This window comes from Vanacampus margaritifer, chromosome 18 (assembly GCF_051991255.1).
Source record: "Vanacampus margaritifer isolate UIUO_Vmar chromosome 18, RoL_Vmar_1.0, whole genome shotgun sequence".
Taxonomy (NCBI): domain Eukaryota; kingdom Metazoa; phylum Chordata; class Actinopteri; order Syngnathiformes; family Syngnathidae; genus Vanacampus; species Vanacampus margaritifer.
This window is the reverse complement of record NC_135449.1, coordinates 1,596,671-1,607,611: the sequence shown is the minus strand read 5'-3', so window position 1 is coordinate 1,607,611 and position 10,941 is coordinate 1,596,671. Positions and strand designations below refer to the sequence as shown.

The 10,941-nt window shown below is 44.1% G+C and overlaps 1 protein-coding gene across 37 annotated transcripts in view; it reads right to left on the bottom strand.

Moving 5' to 3' along the window:
• Positions 1-704: 704 nt before the first annotated feature.
• Positions 705-10,941, bottom strand: part of tcf7l2 (transcription factor 7 like 2) — a 96,073-nt gene continuing 85,836 nt past the window's right edge. For 6 of the 37 annotated variants that reach the window (XM_077551674.1, XM_077551675.1, XM_077551692.1 and 3 more), the window contains 5 exons: positions 9,661-9,709; positions 8,886-8,936; positions 6,697-6,769; positions 5,590-5,650; positions 3,716-3,851 (listed from right to left, as the gene is read on the bottom strand). In XM_077551674.1, coding sequence (XP_077407800.1) covers positions 5,608-5,650; positions 6,697-6,769; positions 8,886-8,936; positions 9,661-9,709 — 216 coding nt within the window. In that variant the 3' untranslated portion in view covers positions 3,716-3,851; positions 5,590-5,607. Of the gene's footprint in view, positions 3,852-5,588; positions 5,651-6,148; positions 6,222-6,696; positions 6,770-8,885; positions 8,937-9,660; positions 9,725-10,941 lie in introns of those variants that run through there. The other 31 variants (XM_077551656.1, XM_077551658.1, XM_077551668.1 and 28 more) reach the window with 20 other exon arrangements.

Genomic DNA, 10,941 nt, shown 5'->3' with positions numbered 1-10,941 from the left:
TCTAATGCTAATTGCTGCTAAACGGAAAAAGATAAAAATATACTTTTTTTTCCTGATGAAAGAAGAGACTAATCTTTCTTTTGGTAGCTTCCATGTTTTTATTGCAATAGAACACAATATTCTGTGGGCCTTGCAAAATCAGTGAAAATCCAGTCAAACAGCCGGGAGCAAATGGGATTGCTTCAGTGAAAATGGCTGCCAGTCAATGAGTTAATGATGTGGAATGATATTGAACGATATAGAATGAAACGTTGAAAATGCATGCATGGAATAATGGAGAATAATATTTATTAAATATCATGACATGATATTGACTCAAGTGTGCACAATATGAGTGAAAAAATTGGAATTTTTGATATGTTGGAATCTTGAGAATGTTGAAAATCATTCCCAAGGTGAACGGAATGAGTTTTGAATGTAGACTGGGAAGGAATTATTGAATGTCCGATTGGAAATGAGTGGCGATTTTTGGGGTGAAAATGTTGAATTGTGGGAAAACGGAATGTTAGGAAAGAGAAAAATAATAGCCCGTGAAATGTGAATTTTTGGACCATGTTGAAGTTGGAATGGTTCGAATCGGTCGAGAAGTGTGGAAGTAGTTGAACGAAGAATACCAATGAAGGTAGAATAAGACGCGCGACATAAAAGCATCTTTGCCGGTTGAACAAGACGACGTGAGCGGAAGCAAAAGGAAGACGCAGGCGTGCACATACTAAGTTGCTTTTATTAATACAGAACTGCATGCTACAGAGACTGTACAGCATTAACATTGATTCATTACAAAAAACGTGGTTTCGGCGAACCATTAGAAAAGAACGGGAAGAAAACAAACAAACAAACAAACGGACAAACGAAGAAAAGAAAAGAGAGCAAAAAGAGAACAGGAACATCACAGCCGTTAAGGAAACATTCAAACTATTTATCATTAGCATCTTAATAAACCAGAGAAGAAATTGACAGATTACAGTCGCGTCATGTCAACTACAATGGCACCGAGTGGATGATTTCTCTTGTAGCATTTTTTTCTCGTTAATATTTTACAGCCTCTTGCAACATCAACATGCCTATTTTTTTTTCCTACCTACCTATATGTAGTAGTGTAATTCAAAGTGGCAGTTTGTGTCTTTTTTTGTATTTAATAGTTTTTTTTATGAACCTCCTAATATACAGAATTTGGCCCGTGTGGGTTTTATACAGTATGATGCCCTTCATTTTTTTTCTTTTTTTTATTATTAGGTTTAAATTTTTAATATTTGACAATTTGCTACCAAACACATTTGTTATAGCAACATTTATACTACATACATAGCAATCTATGTAACGTCACAGCAAAAGGATGGCATTGAACTGAAACCAAAAGAAGAGGATCCTGGACAGCGTGGTCTGGGTTCGGGTGGGGGAGGGGGGGGGGGGGGGGGTGGCGGGCCAGATGAAATTTGGCACGGAAAAATCTGTACACGGCGGATCAACAGTCCGAGAGATGAAAATGACGAAGGGAAGGGCTTTCGACGCACTGGGTTGTTTTTTTTCCCCCTATAATGGCTTTTCGACGCGTTCCTGGAAATATGTGCACACGCTCGCTTGGTGACGGCAACACGGGACACGAGAGCGAAATCTGGATTTGCAGAATAAAGATGGTTGGGTGGAAAAAATATGCCTTTTAAAACCTTGTAAAAATGGATCGTTATACATATATATATATATATATATACACATATATATATATATATATATATATATATATAGAGCTTACCCTAAGAAAAAAATATTTGTACAACATTTTTTTAAGAAAAAGGAAATAAAAGGTCCAAAAAGAGACACATACAAGATACGACGAGCAAAATCTCTAAAGCAATAAATACTACTGGTCCTAGCATGGTGACATTTTCAATCCAACGACCCCTTTAAACACCCGCCCACCCCAAACCCTCCCCAAAAAGGTAAACAAAGAAAAAGCAGTGGAAGAATGCATAATCAACACAACATCCCCGACCCGACCAGCCCGCCCCCAAAAACCCCCATTTTGTTTGATTCTGTACATTTGAACAAGAACGACTAACAATTGACAATTCGGCGTTGTTCCTCGGCGCTCTGTCGCTGCTCGCCTCTCAACCTGCTGCGCTGCGTGAAAGGGAGTGATTGGTTCGCAAAGCTCGTATTTAATACAAATAAAGAAGAAGAACCAACGCTGGCCTTTTGCTTGTCGTGTCCGCTGTTGTCCGAAAATTGAAAAAACTAAACGGGGGAAAGTGATTTGTCGGAAGATTCTGGGTCATCCGCAAAAGTTGAACGCAGGCCGCTAGACTTTTCTTGCACATTCAGTCCAATTCAGAACCAAAGAATCCTTTTGGACTCTTTCTTGGTTGTTGAAGCTTCTGGATTAAAAGTGAAACGTCTTCAACAACCAAGAAGAGTCCAACTGCCCTGATGCAACTTTTGCCGATGACCACAACCTGGATAGAATCGAAGGTGAGACGTCTTCAACTAGCAAAAGTTGTGACGAAGGCGAGTGGGATCTTCGGGGGTTGTGGAAGATGTCACACCTGCCATCCAAAAACCTTCTTTGGCTTTTAAATCTGACAAAGGAAGTCTTTTGGATTATTGGTGAAAACATTTGGGAGGAAACCGTATTCTTGGTTGTTGATGACATTTTCACATTTACGGCTTCAGTCAACATGAGAACTGAAGAGTTCTTTTAGAACAAAAAGGTGGACTTCAACAACCAAAATAAGATCCAGTCAAGTCTGGAGTCCTTTTGTGGATTAGCATGACCTGAATGACCGAACTGCCTCTAAATTCTTCTCAATTTAACCGAATGGTGAAGAGAGGCAAGCGGACTCTTCCAACCAAGAGGATCTTCTTGAAGAAGAACTTCTTCAGTTCTAAATTTTGATAGAACAAATTTTTAGGATTAAAAGTGAAAACGTGTTCAACAATCGAGAACAGCCCGGTTGCCTCCAAAAGCTTCTACGAGTCATCGAGATCGCGGCGGTCCGCAGACGTTGAATCGAGAAAATTGGCATCTTCTTGGTTGTTGGAAAAGCTTCTTCAGTCAAAATTTGAACTGAAAAGGCCTTTTGGACTCAAGATGAACAGCAAGAATCTTGGTTGTTGACTGACGAAGTCTCCAGTTGTCTCAACTTAAGCGGATGACCCGGATCATCTGCCTTGCGGATTTCAAAATTTGACTGAAGAAGCCGTTTGTCCTTAAGGACAACACATCAACAACCAACAGTCTCGTTACCTCCTCCAACTTTTGCAGAAGACATTAAAAGGATGACATAAAAAAAAACAAAAAACGTTTTATCGAGCTATTGTTACAGCTCCTTATGTTAATTCTTTAGGAAAATTGGGTGGTTCCCTGGCGGGTCAAATATTGACCAATGAACTTGAAAACAAAAGAGCTAGCAGCGGCTAGAAGAAACAAAAGGAGAAGAGGGTCCGACTCCTACTCTATAGACTTGGTCACAAGCGACAGCGGCTGCAGCGAGTGGGAATGACACAGCAGCGGCGAGGGCCGGGCCATCGGAGACACCACCGAGGGGCCCGGGAGCCGCGAGGGTGGGACGTCAGCGGGTTCCGGGGCCGGCGTTTTCCCGCCCGCCGCCGTGACGTTTCCCGGCGGCCCGGCCAGGAGGTGCGGGTGGTGGAGGAGAGGCTGGTGGGCGGGTTTCATAGTCAGTGAAAGAGGTTGCATTTGTTCAGTCTGAGGTTTGGACTCTTTTGGCGAGGGGGACGGGACCACGGAGGAGGGCGAGGACGGGGGGGAGTCTGGGAAGCTTCCGTCCGAGGAGGGAGGACTGGCGCAGCTGCCTTCACCTTGGATGTAGCGAATGCACTTTTTTTTCCTCCTGGATCGGGAAGGGCAAGGCGAGACAAGACAATTTTTCAGACTTGCGATTTGATGGCGGCTCACGTGAAGGCAACGCGAGGCGTCGGTTTGCCATGCATGATCGAGAAATGACCCCCCCGAGAGAAAGAAACGGGACACCAAGCAGGCGGGAAGTGATGAGGAGTGGACACAAAGATCAAGTAATGCTCGCTCTCTGGATTTACACTGCCGAGTGTTTTGATGTCTTGCCGCCGTCTCGCCGCTTTGTATGAACGCCGCTGGGGAAAAAAGCGAGACCGTGGGCCTCTTTGGAAAAGAAAATCTCCCAAACTTCGCCCCAACCGTTGTGGAAAAGGTCGTCGGGTCAAACGAGGCTTTTTCTAACTGACGTCACTGTGCAACGCTAACCGAAGTCCCAAGAGCAGGGGTCACTAATTCCGGTCCCCGAGGTCCGTAGTCCTGCATGTTTTAGATGTTCCTGCCTACCAACACACCCGATGCTGAAGACCAGGACCGAAATCAGACATGCTGATGAGCCGAATATACGGATCAGGTGCGCTAGTTGGAGGAAACATCTCAAACCGGCAGGACTCTGGACCTCGAGGACCGCAATTGGAGAACCCTGCTCTTGAGTGAAAACGTTGTCGTTAGGGTGTTCCTTGGAATACTTCCGCCGTCAACCATCTTTTCGTTAAGTTTGTCCAGGAGTGACCTGAGCACTTAAGAGGTGCGAGAAAACCCGCATCTAAGGTTTTTTTTCAATTTTTGCCCAAGAGAAAGAGGTTTTTCTCCCGGAGAAGATCTACAATTGGGGATCGGCACTGTGCTACTAGTGCCCCCCCGCCCCCGGCACCACTCGCCACTCTACCTCCTCGTCCTGAGGGGGTCCCAGTTTGTACATTTGAAACAGAATTAAGCTCGGAAAGAAATCTTGGAAAAAGATACGCACTGGCGAGCACCTGCCCCACAGACACGAGTGTGAACACGAGGGGTCGCGACCTCATGTTTGCATTCCTGCCGCGTTCAAGACCCCTCTGGAGTCGTAAGGTGACCACCCGGGGCTGGATCTGGTTAAGGGGGGTGAAATCGGGCCCCCGCTCATGCGTTTACCTTGACCCTGGTGGTGACTCCGCCTGAAGGCAACGACGGAAACTCAAGACTAACAATAACAACAAAAACAACTAAAACAAGGAAGGCTTTTTGCGTCCAATCTTTTGGGCCGGTAAAAACCAGAGAGCGCACATTACCGGGGATGAGGCAACACCAACAAAGCACATACATGCTTAGTGGGTGGGAGTGGGGGGTGTGTGCATGCAATTCCAGGAGGCGGGACATTGGATAAAGTATCGAGCGGGCGCGGCGGGGTATCGTTTTGCCGCTAAGTACGGACCCGGCTCCCGCTAACTGTCCGTCAAAGAGCAACAAATGAGCTCATATCCATTTTTTAACACGCGCATCGATTCATTGTATGCGCCGCTATTGATTTTTCTTTCTTTTTGTTCGGTCCCGCCGCCTCCCGGGAAATTAGGCCGGATTTTCGGCAACGGGAGCCCCGGAGAGGACTCTTAACCTCTCGGCTCCTGTAATGAAGACGGAATGATCGTGCCTGATCTGTCGGAATACGCCGTCTTCGTATGGTGGGGGGGGGGGGGGGTGTTGACGGGGGGCGCGGTCATCACAACACAAATGGAATATGCCACGGAGGAAAGGGGGAGGGAGGGGGGGAGGAAATGTACTTAGCAGAAACAAATACCTACCATGAAAGCATTCCCAATTCAAAGACTGCTTGTGTCAGAACAGAAAGACAACAGGTAGGGACTAAGTCAGGGTTATTGAAGAGGAGGAAGAGAGGGAAGGAGGAGGAGGAAGAGGAGGAGCACAGAAAAGAGTGTCACTGAGCGGGCCCCTCAAAGGGAAGCAGGGCTAAAATTAAAAATTGCCGAGCATCACATTGTTATTCAGTAAAAGGGAGGCGCCAATTAGGACAAACATGACAGTTAATAAGATGGGTCGGGGGAGCGCAGAAAACGGATTTCCAACATAAAACTAAACAAAACAAAACAAAAAACACTAGCGAAATCCATTTTCTACCAACTGGCTCTAACGGAATCCAATGGAGAGGGATTTTTTTTTAAAATTGATTATTAATATAGTGCAGGAAGTTCTGAGGGTAAAAAAAGCAGTTTGCCATCTGTTGAGCACAACGATGGAAACTTATTTTAGAAAGAGAGAAAATCATCAAGGAAATAGGGAGAGAAAAAATTACAAAAAAAGTTCATGGCGGTCGCCTTGCTCCCATTCAGGCAAGTTATGTACCTGCACGGTTTGCACCATAAACTCAGCTGGTCAAGCCCGAACAAGGCACGACACTTCTTTGGGGTATTTGCATCTGTTATAGCCAAAGAGGTAAAGGACACAAACAAAAACACACACAGGAGACGGAGGAAAAAGAAAAGAAAACAAAAAAATGGACACGTCATTGCACAGACAAAAAAACACACACATGGAGCCTGGGTTGAGGTTTAGGCTGGTAAACACTGGGACCTCCTCCATTTTGGACCTCCCCAAGCCCCCACCTGCCAGTCAATAACCCCCCCCCCCCCCCCCCCATAAATTTGATCACACTCATACAAGCATCACTCAGGCACCCTTGGAGATCCAAGACAGACCGGCAGGGCGTGGCTGGAGGAAGCTGACGTAGCTCGGCCAGAGAAACAGGAGAACAGAAAAAAAATAAAAATAAAAATAAAAAAAAGGAGCGAGCGAAAAGGCGAGGAAGTCCCAGCGTGGCGTCACACCCCCCCCCCCTCGCCCAGCCTGCACCCGACCACCCCGGACTCGGTTCAAGCACACCCCATACACACCTGCACGGGCCACACCAGTTATTCTGTTGATCGAGCCCAAAGCGCGCTCGACACTTCTTAGGAGCGCTCAGGTCTGATGCCGCGGCGGCCAAGAAAAGGGGGTGGGGGGAGCCAGCAAGGAAGAAGAAGGAAGGAAAAAAAAAAAAAAAGTTGCACCAAAAGAAAACAAAACAAAAAAGCACAAGTAGGAGAGAAATAAGGAGAAAACAGTTACAGTGAGTCTACTGAGATTGACAGCTATTGTCAATTGTGCCTCGTGGCTGGATTTACACTGCATGCTTCCACTTCGGGGAAAAACAAGAACGCATACAATCGGAGGAGGCCAATTTCCAAATGTGGTTTAAGACCAGATCTGATTCTGATGCCGAAATCCAACCATCAATACGGAGTCTACACAAAATGCAACCAAAAATATCCTACAGCTGATTTGGAAGTGTACGGCCCCCCAAGTAACACTGACCAAAAATTGTGGCCCCCTCCATCGTTTAAGTTGCCCGTCCCTGGTCCAAATACAAAAAATAAACACAAAAAAAACGTTCCTTCGCCAAAATTTCCGAGGTTTTCAGACGACATCAAAACTCGACTACTGCAGTGTAAATCCAGCCTTCGATGGGATTTCTTCCAAGTATTAGTAAAAAGTAATCCAAGCACATTCCATGCACAAGATCAAAAATCAGGATATGAACACAATCACATTCCGGTAGCGGAATCTAAGCTGAGAGCTCAAGTTCAGAAAATGCAGGGTGGATTCATCAAAAATGATCAGACAGCGGCAGCTAGCTTGTGTTAGCCCTCGCCAGGGGGAGGATTAATAAGGCGGAGGGGAAATCCAATTCTCAAATACTTTTAGTCAGCGGCTTGTAGGCATGGGCCGGTTACCCGTTTCAAGTTTCAGACAACATTTTTCCTCGTCAATAATGCTCGCCGGCTCGGTAGAGGAACAATGTGTGTCAAACATGCCAATGAAGCGTGGCAGCAAAGGGGAGACAATATTTCCAATATCACGTTTACGCAAGCGCCACCCGTGACTTTTTTTGACAAATTCACGCTGCCTCGTTATGATCGTTAGCAACCAGCTATGAGAGTTAGCGTGAAATAAATATTATAGACTTGCTACTGAGACACTTAACTTGCCAACCAACATACGTTTATTTCCGCCCCGGTGCTTATTCACAAGGTGGAGAAGAGCTACTCGTTTTCCCGAAAAATAAGCACTTTTACTGTTGGGACAAGATTGTGATTTTATACGGAACAAAATCCACTCTTCATTTTATTTGTATATTTATGTAAGTACAGACAGAGCACGTTCGATAGGAAAAAGTTATTTACCCAAAGATTTTAAAGGGATACTTGACTCATTTTCAGCAGTTAACATGTTCATGTTTTGTCTCTAATTAATTTGACATCACCTGTGTTGAGGAAATAGCTAACGAGCAATCACGGCTCACCTGTTTTCTGGGTATGATCAGCAAACCGAGCCATGATTGGCCGTTAGCTATTTCCTCGGAACAGGCGATGTCATCTTCAGTCGACAAAATGTGTTTTTAAAAGCATTAACTGCTCATGAAAAATGATTAAGTTATCACATGAATTATAGACAAAATATTGAAAATCAAGTAGCCCTTTAAAATTAGACCTAGTTCGGAAGTTTGCAGATTTGCTGGAAACCTTCTCTCCGTTATGTCTTATTTTATTTTATTTTTTAAACTGAATCACTGACTTATTAGCGATTTTTTTCCATAGTTCCCGCCCATAACAACTATAAGCGAGCATCGATTATTTTTCGGTCCCCATCCCCTGATACATTTTTTGTTCACGGTCATCACAGCATCAGAATCTGATAGCGGGCCCATGCCTATCGTCGCTTGCATTAGTGTGGAAAAGTGGCCTCAAATCATCTCAAGTGGGCATGCGAGCCTACAGGTCAAGCACAAGCGGGAGCGGTTTTATCCATTAAGGAGGTTTACCCTGGCATCAAACCCTTCAAACAGTAAGATCATAAATCACCTCAGCGTATATAGCAACATTTTAGTTCTTTAGCATTTACAGATTTAAAAAAAAAAGGCAGCAGAAAAAAGGAAATATTTTTGAAAAATTCAACACATCCATGGATAGATAGATCAAGAATATTAAAAAGGAAAGAAAAACAGTTAGTATATTTAATAGTTAAAAAAAAATGACATTAGCACCTGTAATCGGAGGGAGTGAAAGGCAAGGGTTTGGAAAATATTCTCTGTGTTCTGCAACGAAAACAAGAACAGATAGAGAGGCCTTCAAGAGGAGATCACCGTCACCCAAAAACAAAAACAAAAAAAAAACAAGCAGCGGCAGTAAACACAATGAAAGCAAACATGATCAGGAGAAATATATACGTATGAATTATGAAAGATGGAGCAGTCACAGGATGAGGAAACCTCCTTAATTTGTGTTTCGGTTGGGATGAAAAGCAAGGCAAGCGAGGGGGGCAGCCCAGTTAGTGTCCACACACACACACTCGCACACACACACACACACACACACACACACACACACACACACACAAAACTGTAGTGTATATTTGCAGGCTGCAGGCATTAGAAAAACAGTTAATTTCATCTCACAGTATTCTCAAATACACATATACCACAATGCTTAGGGGCAAAAGGGGGGGGGGGGATTGGATGGGACAGGAGGGGGGTCTTAAGGGGGTTCATGCATATTCAGCCGTTATTAGCAAGGGAAGACTACAAAAAAGAGGGAAGGGAGGGAGGGAGGGAGGGAGGATGGGGAGTTGTTACTGTACAGCCAACGCTAACATTTAAATATTGCATCGCATGACTATGATGAAAAAAAAAAAAAAAAAAGCAGCACAAACACACACGCACGCACAACAAAACTAGCTTGACTTTTATCTGGCGGGGTGTCACATGTGGCTGACACATGATGGGGCCGCTCTAATATGGGAGATAATTGCCGCTCGCTTACCGTTGCTCTCCGCTTGCTGCTTTTCCCTTTTTCTCTTCTTCCTTTTCCCCTGTTGGTTAGCCGCCAAAAAAATAGAAAGAGGGGAGAAAAAAGGGAGACAGACACAGACAGGAACCTTAGTTATTATATTGCAGGACGCCCCAAAACATGAAGCCGGGAGACTACAACTCGTCTTTGTGTTTATTTATTTATTCATCGCTTCTTTCTCCGTCTATTTTTCCCTTCTTTTTTGCCCCGCGGTTGGTACGAGCCTGATGAGAATTGTTTTCTTGTAGCGCCGCGCTCGCTCCTCTCGCTTATTTTCCTCAATTTGTCTTGATGGGCTCCCAAAACTGGACTCTAATGACCAATCATTTGCGAGGCTGGATTTACAGCGCGCTAAAAACAACCGCGCGAGAGTCAACATGGGGGCAGCGGCAACACCAAAGTAAACAATAATACATCAATAATAGAAACATGTAATAAAATAGCGGGAAAGACAAGAGAGTTGGAAGGTCTTGTGACCACAAAAATATCATTTACTTTGGAACACAAAGTATAAGAACAATCTCGAATAATGAGCCACATGATGCTTCACCAATTTTATTGACTAGCTGGACCAAGTGCAATTTCTGGAGCAATTGTTTGGGAATGCTGAGAGCTGAATGCTAAGATTTGAATGCACGAGGAATGCTTAAAAATTACATTGAAAGCTAAATGATGACCTCCTGGTTACTGGATGATGCACTTTACCAACCGTGCAGTATCAGACATCTGGTCATGCTGAGAAGTTGTATGCATGGAAGTGGGCAAGGAAAGTTTCATGTTTGTCCCAATTAAAATGAATGACGAAAAATGGACATTTAACGTTAAATTGTGAGAATAGTGTAAGCGATTTGGAATCAGACGATATATACCCAGGAAGGCGTCAATTTTTGAAGCAGGCTGAAATTTGAATGATGTCAATCGGAAGTATTATGTCGGAGTTGTTTCGCGGGGAAAAAAATGTGGAGAATAAAAATCAGAATATGCTTCAGCATTCCCACAATGATTTTTGGTCATACATTTTTGGTGCACTTCTAACAACTCACTTATGAGAAAAATTGCATCAGAAATGATTTTGCATTATTGAACACATTTAAGTGCATGTGATGTGCATGTTACTTTTTTGCCCACTTGGTATCATTCTCACATTCTACTGTAGTATGTGACTTTGAGTATGTATGGATTAAAAAGGCGGGGCCTGATCTGGTAAGTGATGTGGGTGTCAGCGTAGAAGGGACTGATTGTTATGTGGCTGAT